Below are 17,861 nucleotides of genomic sequence, written 5' to 3' on the forward strand. Positions count from 1 at the left end.
TACTAATATTCAAAATATTTTACCTTATTCTCAACCTAGAAACCCATTTTATTCTTCAATCTTATTTGATCTTTTGACTTCATATTTTTTGCCAACATCTTTGTCTTTGTTGATCTTAAAACCTTCAAGTGCACCAAATAATTTTAATTTTACCATTCGTTTCAATTCAGATTTAGGGGGTCCTCTAGAACAAGTACCTGGTCACTTCTAGTTACTGTATATTCAAAGAACTCAGCTTATAACAATGCATATGCAACCTTATCTGCAAGTAGAGATATTTGCTAAATTTATTTTCACTTTATTTTGGGAACAGGAGAAGTAACGGATCTGAAGAGACAAGCTGTGGAAGAAATGATGGATAGAATTAAAAAAGGAGTTCATCTTAGACCTGTTAATCAAATCAACCGTTTTAGGGCAAAGGTTGGTAGATAATAATTTACATAAAAATGAGGGACAGGGCTTACTTTCTACATAAATTGACTATCACCTTCTTATAATTGAATTTTTCTTTTTATGAATATCCTATCTGCTCTGATCTGCTATTTTAATATGACAGGGTTTTATATCATTGCTTAGATTCAGATAGGGTCATCAATATTAAGAAACCACCAGCCAATTCATGGGGTTCCCTTTTCTGGTACAAGAAACCTTAGATTTGAATAAGATTCTAGAACTCAGAATACAATGTTTTGATCCTGGTAGCTGGATCAGCTCTTAGCACATATAGAGTAAGCTACGTACAGCAAAAATATGTGTATGCTTAAAATGAGTTTGGTTATTTATAGTAACTAGAAACCTTATGGATAATACTTTTTTTAAAAAAATTGGATTCTGTCAATCATCTGTCTCAGAGCCTCTTCAACTGCTGTTAGGCTAACTCTGAAGAAAAGAAGTTGATTTTGTTAAGTTTCAGGGGAGAATGGAAATCACCAGCATTTTAATTCATTCTGTATTATTACAGTTAAATATAATCATACTTGAACGAGCTGTTACAACATTTTTTTAAAAAAATCAAAAATATTCCAAACACTCAATAAAAAAAAATCCTGCCCAACATTCTGCCTGCTTTTCTTCTTCCTGTCTAACTTTATTCTATTAATAGAATAGAATAGAGTAGAGTAGAGTAGAGTAGAGTAGAGTAGAATAGAATAGAATAGAATAGAATAGAATAGAATAGAATAGAATAGAATAGAATAGAATAGAATAGAATAGAATAGAATAGAATTTTATTGGCCAAGTGTGATTGGACACACAAGGAATCTGTCTTGGTGCATATGCTCTCAGTCTACATAAAAGAAAAGATACAAGAATTCTAAGGTACAACACTTAATGATAGTCATAGGATACAAATAAGCAATTAGGAAACAATAACTTCTACATTTCAAAACCTTATCCTTCAAAATAGATACTTTCTTGTGGAATCCTACTTTTATTTTTATTTCTGTAGATGTGATTTCTTTCTTTCTTTTTGACTCTTGAATATTTTATTTAGCGTCTGCAAAATCAGATTATCTAGATGAATGTTTTGTTTTTAATTACAGCCAGAAGTGGCCAAACCCAACGAGAGTGCAGTGAAAGAACTAAAAGGAATACTGGTAAATTGGACTGGGATCTGGCAGGGTAGGGATTGAAATGGAATGGAAAAAGGCATGGAGGCCAAGTATGATTTATTTTTCCCCTGGTGAAACTTTGGTGATATTTGGCATATGTTAAAAAAAAGATGCAGGCAGATATCATAAGATATGTGGGTTTCTCTTTTAATTTCATCAGTTTCTGTGGTGCTTTTACAGAAAAAATGTGGGTCTCTCTTTTCCATCTAAAGTCTTCAGCCTGTAGACTGAATAAGATGTTAGTACTAGCTATAAAAAGATCTAATCTGCTAGTTGTACATCTTTTCTGTACTGGAACTAAAAAGAGCACTTTATAAAACCAACTTCTGATACGCTCACAAGCCTAGTCATTAGCACAGTGAGATGGGAAGAATAGGATCAGGGGACATAAAGCAAAATACTTATATGTAAATTGTTACTGTGCTAATTATGCAATTTATGTTAGCCTCTGTATAATTGTGGTAAACAAAGTGATATTAATTTGTTCCATTTCAACTGTGATGTAAAACAGTTTATGCTATTTGCTTTGCTACTAGATCTGTAGCCCGAGCACAATAGCAATAGGCTGATTTGCTAATAATATGACTGCTTTGTTAAATTCAAAGAACTAACAAAATGCAAGATTTAACTTAATTGGAGGAAACATTGGGAATTAAATGCTGTTTTGCTTAAGTCTTTAAAGATGTGCCAAGTTTAAAAATTATGTGTTTTCATTTTTTTTCCATAGTCATTTTCTAGAGAATGTAGGCATAATCCAGACTGCATACTGTATGTGTAAAATGTTTTGTTTTGTACTGCCACCATAACTTGGTCTATAATCTTAAAAACAAATGGTATGGGGTTTATTTACAATTACTTCTAAGTTATGTCAATTCTCATACTGGTCATTTTTCACTAACATATTTTATTGCAGGAGACTTTGAATACATCTGCCAGTTCCAGAAGTTTAAAATCCCTGGACACATACGGTAATGAAACAGAATTAGAAAGAATTCTGAGGCTCAGAAAAGTGACAACTGATCAAGATAGTAGCAGTAAGTAATGTTTTCAGAACCTGAAACTGGATTATGTTACATTTTCATTAGTACTCCACTGATCATGTTTTTCTTACAAAACTATAATATGCAAATCCTCATTACTTGGCAGAGCTCTGATCACATTTCCAGCTACCGCATTTTTCGCACTATAAGACGCACTTTTCACCCCCAAAAAAGTGGGTGGAAATGTCTCTGCGTCTTATAGAGAGAATATTGCGGTGGGGGGAAGGGAAGTTGGTGTGGCTGTCACCGCTGCTGCCAGTGGCCGCTGCTCGCCGCCACTGGGGAATGCTGGAGCCTTCACTGCCAAGCTGCTGATCGGTGGTTGGGTCGGCCTCCTAGAACACTGCCGATCAGCTGTACTAGACGGTGGAGATTGCTGCCAATTGCCACCATTCTTTGCAGCTACAAATCGCTGCAAATTGCAGCCGCCAAATAACATAACATAACATAATAACAGAGTTGGAAGGGACCTTGGAGGTCTTCTAGTCCAACCCCTTGCCGAAGCAGGAAACCCTACACCATTTCAGACAAATGGCTATCCAACATTTTCTTAAAAATTTCCAGTGTTGGAGCATTCACAACTTCTGCAGGCAAGTTGTTCCACTTATTGATTGTTTTAACTGTCAGGAAATTTCTCCTTAGTTCTAAGTTGCTTCTCTCCTTGATTAGTTTCCACCCATTGCTTCTTGTTCTACCCTCAGGTGCTTTGGAGAATAGTTTGACTCCTCTTCTTTGTGGCAACCCCTGAGATATTGGAACACTGCTATCATGTCTTCCCTAGTCCTTCTTTTCATTAAACTAGACATACCGAGTTCCTGCAATCGTTCTTCATATGTTTTAGCCTCCAGTCCCCTAATCATCTTTGTTGCTCTTCTCTGCACTTTTTCTAGAATCTCAAGATCTTTTTTACATCATGGCGACCAAAACTGAATGCAATATTCCAAGTGTGGCCTTACCAAGGCATTATAAAGTGGTATTAACACTTCACGTGATCTTGATTCTATCCCTCTGTTTATGCAACCCAGAACTGTGTTGGCTTTTTTGGCAGCTGCTGCACACTGTTGGCTCATATCTAAATGGTTGTCCACTAGGACTCCAAGATCCCTCTCACAGTTACTACTATTGAGCAAATGGTGGAGAGCAGCTGCAATAGGCAGCAGCAGCAATCCCACCGCTTAGAACAGCTGATCGGCGGTATTCCAGGAGGCCTATCCAACCACCAATCAGTTGCTCAGCAGTGAAGGCTCCAGCATTCCCCGGCGGCAGCAGCACCAGTGGTGGGTGCAACATAGTGGAGCCCTGACGAGCCATATGCTGGGGTTGCGATAACGTGCTGAAGCTGACCAGACTGTTTGCTGTTTGCTGCAAGGACGCTAGCCAGATGAATACCAGATGGATGCTGGGAGGCAGAGGCAGAATTTGTTTTTCTTGTTTTCCTCCTCTATAGCTAATCTGTGTCTTATGGTCTGGTGCATCTTATAGTGCGAAAAATATGGTAATTCATGTTCTCATAATAGTTGCGCTCTTAACATCATAGTGTTTCTTAGTAAACTATTGGATTAAGTAAGCTTCTACTCCTTTGGACATTGAGATAAAAGCTGCTGTGACTTTTTCAACTAATAGCAACTTTTTCAGTTCATAAGATGAGCAAATACATTAACAGTTGGATATCATATTAATAATAACACAGGGATGTCAGGATGGCTTGAAACATCAATATATTTGTGACATTTGATAAGAACATTTCTGAAACAACATAGTCCTAAATCATTTGAGATTGGTAAATTAAAGGGTTGCTTGCAGCTATACAAATGTGTCTACCATTGAGATACTCTTCAAAAGCCTTTTTTTGTAAATTTGGCATAGTCTATCCATAGTTGGGTAGAAGATCTTTTCAATGATCTTTTCAAAGTAAAATTCCTTCTCATGAATCCTTTCTGTGCCTGCATTATTTAATGCTGAAACATCTTGAAACAGTTTTTAATTATAAAGTAAAATAAATAAATAATAGAATGCTAATTAATGCAATGTGAAACCAATATTCAACTAAATATATTCATTAAAATGTGGAGGGGAAAAAAGGAAAAATGTGTCTGCATTTGTACTGGGGAAACCTGGAGAGAGGTTAAGTTTTCAGCAGCTGCCTAAATATAATATAGAAAACACTTCTTAAATTTCAGGAAGAAGAAAGGAGCACTGCTCCAGAAAAGGGCTGCTGAATAACAAGTCATCAGATAGCATTCAGACTTTCTCAGTATATTTAGCAGGATCTTCCCCAATACCTCAGCAATCAACCAAGACTATAAATCTGTTGGGATAGGCAGTCTGTTGATGTCCTGATCCCACTATGTATCATAATCAAAATATTGAACCAGGTTTAGTAGCCAATTGTTAAACGAGTGCAGTTTCTTCAAAGATGTCATCTTCAGGGTCAGGTGTCCCATTCAGAAACTTGGTGACCACATTCCGCACCATCTTCAACTTTATTTTCTGCAAATTGCTATGCAGAACTGGTGCATTCTATAGGTTTTTGCTCTTTCTACAAGCCATCTTAGGAAGGCGAATAAAAAATGGCAAATAAAAAAATAAGTACCCAGGAAATAAGTTTTCTATATATTTTTTTCTGATAATAGGTATAAATTCAAACGTCTCTTCTCCCTCATTTCCCTGGTCTATTACCATACATATCCAAATAATGCAAGCATGAAGAGAGAAAGTGAAAACTGCATGTTGTTGGATGAATATTGGTGTACAAGAGAGCAAACAAAACTTTTCAACTACTAATTTTTAAAAAAATTGTGCCTCTTTTTTTATAGAAATAACATAAGCTTTCTTGGAATATGTAGTTTAGATTGATAAAATGTTGTAGAAAACATGGTCTCTGTGGCCCATTGATTTGATTTTCATTAGCTACCTTTGTAAAGCAATAAGAGTAGGAATGGTCAAAAGAGGTCAAAGGAGACAGCTGCAGGTAAACCTCGAAGTACCTGCTTAACTAGTCTCTATGGTCAAGACTAACTTTGGGGGGAAAGTTCTAGTTTGATTACAAGCATGTTCCGTTGTTTACAGTACTTATATAGTGTATCTTGAATAGTGAATTATATAGTGTAGCAAAAATAGTTAATTATGTAGTTGAATTAATTATCTTATTCCCAAGGCTAAATTCTCAATGCTTAACTGGGAATATATTAGCAGGAGATCTGAACACAAGAAATGATATAAATGATCCACAATCCAAATAAACATTATTTAAAGGTATTTAGAGATTTGAGCTATGTGTAACATAAATGCCGGACTATTATACATTTCAGATCTAACTGGAACTTTGGCTACATCTGAATCTAAATCTATGCCAGTTTTGGGTTCCATTGGAACAGAATCGGAATTGACTAAAAAATATTTTGCCGCAAACTTCAGTTCCAAATCTTCAGAGCTGGATGAACAGACTTATAAAATGGTCAAAAGCACAAGTTCTGCAGTTGTCACTCAGTAAGTAATAACTGTTTCCAAATGCTACATACTTCAGAGTTTATGGAGAAGGGCGGTATAAAAATCAAATAAATAATAATAATAATAATAAATAAAATAATAATAATGGACTATTTTATTTGTGAGGGTGAAGGTTCGTTCTCCGAGCTTGTGGGTTGGTTTCCAAATGTTTCCAGTCTAGGTAACATCTTTAGTGGAGTTTAGGGGATGTCAGTGTCACTGTTCTTCTATTTATAAGGGCTTCCTTCAGGTGTGGGTGTATCGAGACCTCAAGACTTGACACACCCACACTTGAAGCCCTTATAAACAGAAGAACACTGACACTGACATCCCCTAAACTCCTTTGAAGATATTACCTAGCCTGGTAACAAAACGTTTGGAAACCAACCCACAAGCTCGGAGAAGGAACCTTCACCTCCATCCTACACCCGAGCTACAGATATTTCCCACTATTTTATTTGAATTTGATTTTCGATATTTTTGAAACCCTTACCTTATTCTAGGCAGTGACATTTCATAATGGTTCACATGTACATAATAGTGATGAAGTAAACCTAAAATCCGTGCACATAGACATTTTTTAAAATTTCATAATTGTTGGCTTTGCATTTTACACCAGTTGACACCATTGTACATGAGCAGCCCCATGTACAATGAATTACAGTAATCTAAATGAGAACTTGAGCAAACATCCTCACAGCATTCTATTCCAGGTAAGGCTGCAAGTGGTGTACCAGCCAAAACTGAAGAAATGTTCTCCTGGTCACTGTTTTTATCTTCCAGCAGCAGTTACTGTGGAGGCTTGTGGCTCCTGTTAATCCATTTTTACAAGGTCCACAATAAGGCACTGAGAAGAATTTCCCCAGAATCAAACCATATCTGCCTCAATATGAACAAAAAATCCAGTATGTGGCCAGATATCTGGATTGGGTTGGTAATGATCTGGCACATGGCCATGGTCATCATGGCAGCCATGAATTTGTGAACTGTCTCCAACTCCAGAAATGGGACATTGAAATCATCCCAAATCATCATCGAATCTTCTATTTGTGCCAGCTTTTTAGCTTTGAGATGCATTCCTCATTTTTGACATTAAGAAAAACATAGAACTTTGAAAGAACAATTGCAACTTCAGGTACCAGGATACTGATCCCCCAGCCATGTTAGTTGCTTAACCCAAATAATACAAGGACACTAATTGAAACTAGACATTTAGTAGCAATATTATCTCATTGGTGGCAACTCAGCATACATTTGCCAAAAAGATGAATATTTTCTCAGCTTAAGTCGCAGCTGTGGAAACAACTCTTAATCAGTGGGATTCAGGCTGTTGAGCTAGTTGAAGTTGTTGGGATCCAACACTTTGAAGCTTCCATCTGTTTAGCTGAATAAACCCTAGTACGGTTGGACAAGGTATTACCTGACTGTACATTTTCTTTCAAAGTGCTGATTTATCATCAAAGAGTTAATCCCTCTTCAGAAATACATACTTCAGATAGATCCGGTTGAGGGTCAGTTTGTTTTATAACAATTCACAGCTTTTAAGAAACTCTTCTCAGGTTTTCATTTGGTCCTTTTTCCAGGATGTCAGGCAGTATATTACTGAAAGAAAAAAAGAAATAGGTGAGACAAATGTTATAATAATGGTTAATTAAACCTCTGATTTCCTGCTCTATCAGTGGAAAAAGGAGCACCCATTCTCCGAGGCCTGCATCTCATAGTTCAAAGGGGTAAACCTAAACAAATGAAGTGGAAATTCAATTCACTTCTATTTACGCACACTCCTTTATTCTGTACTAACGCTTTTATCATTTGTAGAAAAGAAAAGGAAGTATTTCCTCTGTCACTTGCTTTTATGGTTTTATTTTATTTGCTTCTGAATTTGGGTGTTAAAAGAAAATCTCCCTTCCTGATCACCAGCACGGTCCGATAAAAAATTTCCTGTACTTTTTTTTAACCTTTCTGATTAAATTTCTTTAATTTGACATGGTTGCATTTTTAACCACTTTTGAACCATATAAAAGGTAGTTTAGTTCTGATCCAAGTTGATTTTTGTTTCCTATGAGCTACAGCATTGTTCATCTGTAGATTTCCACCTCTTTGAATAGATAGTGTTAATCAGTATATTCTGCTACCCTTGCTACCTTTTTTGTCTACCTTTTATTCTAAGAAACTAAGTGGAAATTACATTTGCAAAGGAGGAAATGAAATAATTGTAGACCCAAGGTCTCCCAGAATGCGTGGTGAATTGACTGTGAAAAGGATCTTGTGTTGACAATCATAGCTGTTAGATGCAGTAAAAGCAGACATAATGTTTTGTTTAGTATACAACCTGCCTATTCAGCAAGAGCCAAAAAGAATCTTTGGGGTTTATCTGCTTTCCAAAAATAAAAATAAAAAGTCATAATCCATATCCTTTGAGATTACATGTAAATAATGTAGGGGTTGCCTAATCATATTCAAGTATTATATAAACACCTAAGTATATAAGTGATCCTGTAGCGGTTTCTGAAATATTACAAAAGCTCTTAACACTGAACATTTGTTCAGGATTGATTAAAAGGAAATTAGTATGGCAAAAAGATCCATTAGGTAATTCTATCCAAACTGATTTTTGCTGTTTTTTATTTTGTGAACTACTTGCCTCCTTCACTCCTATACTAAAGCCAACCACTTAAATCAAGAACGAAAGAAAGGCTGGCCTTTAGGATCATAATTTAAATATGCGTGATACAAGAGACTTGGAAGAGATAGAGAGACAGAGAGGGAAGGAGAGGGAGAGATTGGTTCTTCAAGGGCAGAAAGGATGCTAGCTTTGAATCTAGTGAAGTTGCACTGCTATTTTGGATTGGGAGCATTTCTTTATATAAGAATTTGTAGCTCTTATTCCTTTGGACAATAAATAACACCTAGATGTTCTGCTCTTAAAGTGCCTAGTTCCTAAGTCCGCCTAATAGGCTCTACTATTTCATTATGGGGGGTTTGAGTGAAACAAGTTTCTTGCAGACTTTCTTTATTAATAACTATAAGGGGTCAGTTTAGGCTCTCTTTAGTGTGATGCTTTTTACAAGAAGCAGAGCAAGCAGCTCGCCAAAAATCCATAATCTCCTTTGGATGGATGAAACGAGAATGTGCTGCATCAGTTTCCTACTTCTAGGGCAATTGGCTATGCTGTTCAGGAGTAGCTAGAATTGTATTTGCACAAAATTGGAAAAGTGAAGAGATCCCCACAGATGAAAATACGATCAGGAAAATATTAGAATGTGCAGAAATGAATAAGCTAAGGCTAGCAATTAAGGAGAAAGAACAAACTTAATATTATATGACATGGGACTTATTCTATCAATGGTTAGATAACAAAAATGGAAGTTAGAAACAGGGAAACAAATATCATTTTACGATTATAGAATTAATGTTAATGTAATGAATATTGTTGTAAATCTTGATGATTGGTACCCGGATAACATACTGTTTAATTGAAGCTTGAATTATTATATTAAAAAATAAAAACAATATTTTAAAAAACAAAGAATGAGTAGTGATGATTATAGAAGAGACCACAGAACGTTCCACTTGAATGAGACAACATTTATTTTCTATGTAAAAAATTCCCAAGTTCCTACATTTCCAGTGAAAGCATCTCAGCTTTCAAAAGCATTCTTTTTAACGCATGCAATGTACCAGTACTTGTTGATAAGGAACTAGTACATTTCTTTTACTTGCAACAAGTTGTGGATTTATGCCAATTTGATTTAAAGCAAGCAGTAGCATAAGTACCTCTGCAACATTATACAAATTGCACATGTTAACTTTTTAAGTAAACAGTTCAAATATTAGTGATATTAATTAATATTACTAAGTATTAGTGTTAATAATAATTCAATTTAAATATAATGACATTTAAAATTAAGTAACTTAAAATTAAGGATCCCTTGGTCATTGTCTTTAAATCAGAGAGTTCCATTTTAAAATATTTGCTTTGTCAATTTTCAAATCGCCTCAGGACCAGTGACTGTTGCATCTGAAAGTCAGTAGTGTTCCCTGAAGCAAGGTGGCTGACTCAATGCTCAGGCTGCTTATGGCAGAGATGTTTCACAAAATGGACATGAGAAAAAAAGAGATATGATCACTTTAACTTGTTTTGTGGTTGATTAAATAGGGAAAGTTGCGTTTGTGAACTATTCATTGTACAAATGGGAGGGGGGTTCCATTAAACTATGATGTCTCCTTTTGGCAATAAATATGTGGTAGTTCAAAATGTTATAATGTATAAGAGCAATAAACAAACCCCTTCCCACAATAGGATAGAATTTCCTTTTTAACAAAACTTGAGTCGGGCTTTGCAGCAGATTGTTCAACAAAGCTTTGCCCTCCACCAAGATTTTTATGTTATATGATTCCTTTTGTGTGTGTGGTTGTTTTACATTAAAGATGAGATGTTGGCAGATGGAAAGAAGTATCCCACCTCATGAGCCTGAGTCCCATTCAACATTATAATGGCTACTCTTTAAACCAAACAACCAAACAAGAAAAGAACAAAATTACAGATAATCTTTGATTTAGGACTGTGACTGAAATCACAGTAGTGCCGAAAGAAAGGACATGACTTCTGGTTCTCAAAGTTATGGATGTTGCTGTACCCCACGATCATGTGATCAAAATTCAGGCGCTTGGCAGCCCATCTGCATTTCTGACCTCAGGGGCATGTCAACTCCCCCCGCCACTTACACATATGTCCTTTTGGCCTCCTATTTTAAATTCTACAACCCTGATACTCTAGCTCAGCAGTCACCAACTGGTGAGTCTGCGAGAAAATTTTGGTGGTCCACGACGCACACGGGTGGAGGAGCTGCTCCAGGGTGAGCAGTGACCACTCCTGTGACTACAGCTCTGGAATATGGGACTGGCCAGGCAGCTCGCAGTGGGGCTGTAAATTTCTGCTGTAGAGGGAGGTTCGTGCAACTTGCAACTTTGCAGTGCAGCCCTCGCCGGCTGGAATGAGGCTGGAATGAGGTAATGGTGCAAGGGAGAGTGGCAGTGCAGGAGGCTCGAAGCAACAGGTGATGGCAACCCGGGCTGTTTCTTTCCCCTGCTGTAGCTTCCTGTTGGTTGAACCCACCAGTGGCTGTCCCCGCCCCTCACCCTCCCTTCCCAGTCACTTCTTGCCTGGCAAGGGAAGGGCGGGGGATGGAGATTTGCTCCATATTCCAGAACGGGAGCAAAGCTTCATCTCTTGCAGGATCTCGCTTCGCTCCATCTCTTGCGGGATCTTGCAGGCATTTCTTCCGGCCCTTGTTGGTGCTCCGTACACCTCGGTCTCTCGGGGAGATGCTTGACTTCCACTCAGCCCAAGACACTGGCTGGCCCATGAGATGAGAGAGAGAAAGAGAATGAGAGAGAGAGAGAATCAGAATGACAGAGAGAAAGAGGGGGATAGAAGAGAAAAAGAATGAGAGAATGAGTGGGAGAGAGAGGGAAAGAGAGAGAGAGAAAGTGAGAGAGAGACAGAGAAAGAAAGAGAGAGGGGGGAGAGTGCCTGGAGGATTCTATCCCATCACTGGAAGTCCAAGTGCTTTAGCAAGCGGTGTGCTGGATTTGTATTAGTTGTCTGCGGGATTTAAAATTATGAACTTGGTGGTCCCTGAGGTCCAAAAGGTTGGGGACCCCTGCTCTAGCTGACCTTTGCTGTCTTCTTTCTTCCACTTCTGACCATGCATGCCTGGCTGGTCCTTTGCAAGAGAGCTGCTGGCCACTCAAAGCTTACTTCTTCAGGTCACACACGGCCGTTGCCATATGAGACCTTGGAAAGATGCTTTATGTGGCTAGCAGCTGCCTCCCAAAGAGCCAGACCAGGCACATCTCATTGGCAGTGGGCAGTGGGAGGAAGAAGACAGCTAAGGTCAGATGGGGTGATGGAATGTAGGGCTGCAGGGCCTAGGAGTGCAAAGCATGAGGGTGGCTAGGTCTGAGCTTAGAAGACTCTGGTTTCCCAGAACATGGTGGTTTTCCACTGTATTGCTGGATCAGGCTTGGATAGTTGCAGTTCTTGCAGCCCTAGAAACCCAGCATACCAAAGGTGTTTTTTTTCCCCAGGAGGCAACTGAACTTCCTTGTTTTTTCTGTTGAAGACGTTTCACTTCTCATCCAAGAAGCTTCTTCAGCTCTGGCAGGATAGGGGAGAATGGAAGGATTTATATCCATTATCCTGCCAGAGAAGCGAAATGTCTTAAAAGAAAAAACAAGAAAGTCCATTTGCCTCCTGAAAAAAGGACAGCCATGACCTGGATGAATGAGAATCTCTATAGACTCCCAGCATATCAAGTAATCCCTGAATCAAGGGTATGCTTTCCCCAACCTCCCTAAGTTGGTCCAGACTGCAATGCATGCATACATGCAAACATACTGTCCCAGGTCTCCTGAGGCCTTCCCCATCCCCAATAGCACTCCCACGTTCCTTACTTGGAACTCCTCCCAATTCCCACCCATGAATTTGGAATTTTGATAGTAACTGGGACTTCCAGGATTGCTGTTGCTAAACAAGGGAGTCACATAATGTTTCTGACCGCATTGGATAGTGATGCAAATTTCAGTCCCAATTGTGATTGTAAACTGTGGCCTATTTGTATGCATTTACTAAAGCACGTAGAAATATAGAATATATAGGGCTTTTCCATAGAATATATAGGGCTTTTCCAATTAATTCCAATTTGGATTAAAATATGCAATGTATAGCAAAAGCTAATGCAAGGACTAGCCAGATTTAATGGCAGTCTCTTCCCCTTATGCAGACTTAAATCCAATAAAAGTGATAGGATTACTGTGTTGGAGCATGGGATTAAATAGCAACATGCTGTTATTCCAGAAAGGCTGATGATAAACACCCTTCTTTATCATTCCTACGGTAATAAGTTATTTGCTGCCAATAGAAAGGACAAGAGGTAAGACTTGTTCCAAAAAAGATAGAGGTGTCATCATGAAGCTGTGGAAATGTTTGGGGTTTTAAAAGAAAGACTGAATGACTACCTTGCCAACTTGGTTCCTTCGGGGGAGAGAGGGTGTTTCTGTGTATTGGTGCACGATAGAATCATAAAGAATAACTAAACCAGAGTGTTGAAATTCCACCAGATTCTGCCCTACAGTGCGCAGGATCACATAAAGGATTAAAAAAAGTGTTGCAATGTTGAATTGAAATAAGCACTGATTTGAACTGAAATAAACATTCTTACTTTGTGGATATCTGTAAAGAGACCATGGAGGAATTGTTCGTGTTTACAAATCCAGGTGACTACCAGATCTGGTAATTAAGTTGTCTTTCTTCCTAACAGAACTATGAGACAACAATGGTCTGCTGCTTTGTAAGCATCAGGCATTGAAGAGATCTTTTGACATATCATCCGTTTTTTCTGCCAATGCTCTGTACCGTTTTAGTGGCTTTGAAGGACACTGTGATAATTTTTATTTCTCTAAAGCATATTCTAAAGTGCTTCCCCTTTGAAGAGAACAGGGAACCCACTTAAAATTTCATTCATGTACCAAATGTGTAATTAGGAATGTGTCTCAAACTTCTTAAAAAAGTAATCACAGCTCCATTGATTCATGAAAATGGGCATGCTATTGAACTTGATTTCAGCTATGTTCCTATCTGCAGAGGAGGAGGTTTGGGACAAAAAGATGGGAAAAAATAAAAAAGAAGTGAATGGAGACTAAGTTGAAATATTTAATAAAGGAATTTGATGTCTAAAATCCATCCTCAGCATGAAAGCTCCCTGGGTCTTTTGGACTGCACCTTATCTCTGCCCAGCCTATCACACAGTGTGGTTACTGGAAGAAAATTAGACACAATAAATAATATTAATATATTATTTTAGTTAATTTATTATTTTATATGGAATAAATTAAGACAGTTCACGGCATTTTTCAAAAATGGGAGAAGGGCATATTTCTCTTCTTCCTTTTTTCTTTTAGTAAACAATTCCAGTTAACAGAGCAAACTGCACACAGAGTAAGACTTAATCTGATGATTTTATACAATTAAAGGATTTTCTCTCCTTCCCTCAGCTGTAACCTTAGCACTACTGAATTATCTACTGACACTGCAGGAAACAACCCAGTCTAAGAGACACAACTACAAAGGTTTTCCATCTGTAGTCTCCACATGGACCATTAGACTTAACAACATATTAGAAAGATACAACAGGATGAACTGGAAGTTTAGAATCTTCCTTTTAAAAAACCCTGCCCTTTGCACTACAAAATAAGTGAATGCATATGGCTTCTGCAGAAAAATGCTTTAAAATTGGGCAAGTCAGAGTTATACCTCTACGTTTTGCTCAAGTGATCTTGGAATAAGAATTCACAAGACTATTCCCTCAAGCTAAAATATCAAACAAGCATTTTGATGCCGATGTCTCTTCTAGCACTAGAGATGGATTGTCATCCAGTTCTTAGCATGACAGGAACCATTGACATGGCTGCTCAGTGATTTATATAAAGTGATGCATGAATGATATGCAGATGTAGTTACTTGGAACAAAAGTGGGATCCGTGGGATGGGAGAAATGAGTCTTTTATTTGTGATTGTGTAGTAATTATTTGAATAACCCATAATGTACAGTTATGGTAGTAATATGCTGTTGGATTTGGGGTATTGGCGATGACTGAAATGAGAATTCATTCCAGTGCTATCTTCATGAGGGAATCTGTGTACCCTAGTACCTTATATCCTGCTGGAATCTAAAAATCCCTGTTTTGACACTCCCAGAATCAAGACAAAAGCAGGGGAACCACAAATTCTACTATTGCCAAAAAGGAGTACAGTACTTAGTTAACTGTTAAAGAGGTAAAATTAAAGGCAGCAGGCTTTTAGTGATCACAAGAGTGAAAATGTGGTAGGTAGAGCTGCTTGTGTGATCATTCATAGCAAGAGGGCAGCAGATTGAAAGAGAATTCGTCGTTTCCCTTCCTCTTGGTTTTTCAATAAAAATAGCTTATAAGAAGTAGCTTTTTTAACATAAAAACAATCATTTAATTTGGACCAAGAGCTAATCTGGAGCGGCACAGTGCAGTTTAACACCACTGAGACTATTATGGAAAGAATTAAGAACTGACTGAAACTCGCGCTGATCCAGTCTTGTTCAAATCCTATTCATTTTAACAAGGCTTCATAGGGTAGTTGTGCTTTGTTACTCTGTTATAGAATTTGGAAATCTATTTTGCACAACAATAACTGTGCCAAATTTCAGTTCAAGATACAGTATAATAAATCAGCAGTGAAGTCCTTGGACAGTTTTATGATTTTTAACAATATTATTACCTCAATAAATAACAGCAGTTGTGTAAAATATATGTATTTGTGAGGAAGAAGAACAGAGAAACCCTAAGTGGCAATTTCTGATTTTGTGCTGGAACAAACAACTTATTAATCACTGGAGTTTGCCATTAAACTGTGTTCTATTGACAGACTTTCATCTTCCGTTTTCCTGTCCTTGAAGGTGATAAATATGATTGCTCAGTTATCCATTTTTATTTTGAATGACAGAGGCTTCACAGACTTTGGCTGTGTGTCAGCTGTTGGATGACTGCCATCCACTAATGCAGGCCTCCCATGGAGAGCCCAGTGAAGAATTAGACTCTGATTCACTTGATTGTGTTAAATAGTCCAGCTGTTGAGATTTGAAAGATAGTTACCTCCAAAGTGAAATAAAAAGGACCTTGGCATTTATGGCTTTGTCCATTTTGATAGTGTTGTGGCAATCAGCATTTTGGAGGTAGCATTTTCTAAAATAACTGCCTTGTCGTCATGTCATTTCCAAAGTTTCATTCACTATAACATTAAACATATTTCTCTTTCCATTTTCAGGAGAAACAAAAAACAAGGCTAAATGCTCTGCACAATTTGGGTCTGAACAATTGCAGATTGGAAATGCTAACTGGACCTGTCAGAGGCCAGTTCCTGAACTAATTAGTCTCACACTCTAGTGTTAGATGGCAGGGTGTATAGTGTGAATCATGAATATTAATTGAAGAGAAATAACATTTTTGCTGTTCATGAAATTCTCATTTTTATTGAAGAAACTTGCCCCTGTGATACAGAATTCATCATGGAAATCAGCAGGACTTCACTTAGCATGACACACTGCAAGATTTTATTGTTCTAAGCGAATAAAAACACATCACTTTATTCTACCTGGCTTGTGGAACCAATGCCAAAAAACATTGCACTTTCATTGTTTGTAATTTACTACTGCATTATGCCATGTAATAATCTCTTCCTAGATCTTCAAAATAAAATTGCAAATTAGCTGGTCTTTAAATTATTCTTAAAAAATTTAGAGTGTTGCCATAGGAATCGGTAAATAATGCATAGATGTCTGTAATCCAGAACATACTTGGCTGTTCAGCATTCTGTTTAAGAAAGAATTCTCAGACCACCTTCCAAGGAATAATAGACAATAAATACTTTGCCATGAAATCTGCCTCCATCCTTCTGCCTTCTGGAAGGGTCTTAAAACCTGACTCTGCTGCTTGGCTTGGGGCCCCGATGGGAGTGCGCTATGCTGGCTAATAGATAGACAAAAGCCGGCTTGTAACCTTGGTTTTCACTCTTTATTAAATTGTTGTTAGTTTTGATGTTAGTTAGCTTTTATTTTATGCTTTTATACCACTGTAAGATGTCCTGAGTCATTTTGGATAGCAAGGTGAATGGTATATAAATGTAATAAATAATTAAAATAAATAAATCCATTTAAATCTCACAACAGTGACTTCAAAGCAGATAATATTCAAACTATAGAAAGAAAGCTAATAAATACATTTGCACCTGATGAATTGATTTTTTTATTAAATTTATATGCTGCCAGTTCCCTGATATGGTGACTGCTTAATTCTGTCAATAGAAGAATGTCAATTATAGAAGTGCCTGTCAATGATATAACAAGTGTTTAATATGCTAAAGTGTTCAACTGTTATTAAGTAATCTTTTTATTTAAGCTTATACATAAAGTGAGATGTTTCTTCTGGAAAAAAAAAGATTAACCGAATACTTCCAATTTTAGTCCAGCTATTTTTAAGTTAACATTATAACCAGTACTGCTGCCAACTCATGGATGATTTACTATATTTGCACTTTATAAAGATGAAAGTCATAGGCAGACTTGTACTATCTTTGTTAGGTGCTAGGAATAAATGATCTTAGATGGTTGGTTCTATTCACTGATTTCATTTACAGGAAGTAGTGATAGCTATTTGAATGGTAGAACTTTGCTGTAATTTTGCATTTTGCACAGTAAACTATCATTTCTTATACTGTGCTAATAAATGTTTTAGATAGTGTCAACATTATGTTCAGTTTTTCAGTTTAGGTTGAAATTGTGTGAGAAGGCAATTATTATGGGTGTGCGGCAGTAGTGATTTTCACTTACTTCGCTACCAGTTTGGGATTGTGAGCTCATGCGCAGCACTTCTGCACATGCACAGAACCTTCTCCGCATGTGCAGAGTGTCCGTGATGATCCAGCTGGGTGGGTGGAGCCTCCCGCCACTGCCACTACCAGTTCACCCGAACTGAGATGAACTGGTAGAAACCCACCACTGGTGTGCGGTATGAAAGTCAGGCTCATATACTGTGGTAGTATCAAGCACGTTCTAAGATTGTAACTAACTGGTTGATTGTTGTTTATATTTTTAAAATCATTGTAGTATTCCCTTTGTTTTTTTAATTTGCC

At 37.4% G+C, this 17,861-nt stretch overlaps 1 protein-coding gene across 5 annotated transcripts in view; it reads left to right on the forward strand.

Annotated features, from left to right (window-relative positions):
- The window catches only part of SHTN1 (shootin 1), an 83,406-nt gene that overhangs the window by 61,207 nt on the left and 4,338 nt on the right, over positions 1–17,861 (forward strand). For 4 of the 5 annotated variants that reach the window (XM_058187362.1, XM_058187365.1, XM_058187364.1 and 1 more), the window contains 4 exons: positions 314–420; positions 1,542–1,595; positions 2,524–2,644; positions 5,962–6,139. In XM_058187362.1, the coding sequence (XP_058043345.1) occupies positions 314–420; positions 1,542–1,595; positions 2,524–2,644; positions 5,962–6,139 (460 nt within the window). Of the gene's footprint in view, positions 1–313; positions 421–1,541; positions 1,596–2,523; positions 2,645–5,961; positions 6,140–15,998; positions 17,821–17,861 lie in introns of those variants that run through there. The other variant, XM_058187363.1, reaches the window with a different exon arrangement.

Source organism: Ahaetulla prasina, chromosome 6 (assembly GCF_028640845.1).
Source record: "Ahaetulla prasina isolate Xishuangbanna chromosome 6, ASM2864084v1, whole genome shotgun sequence".
Lineage (NCBI taxonomy): Eukaryota > Metazoa > Chordata > Lepidosauria > Squamata > Colubridae > Ahaetulla > Ahaetulla prasina.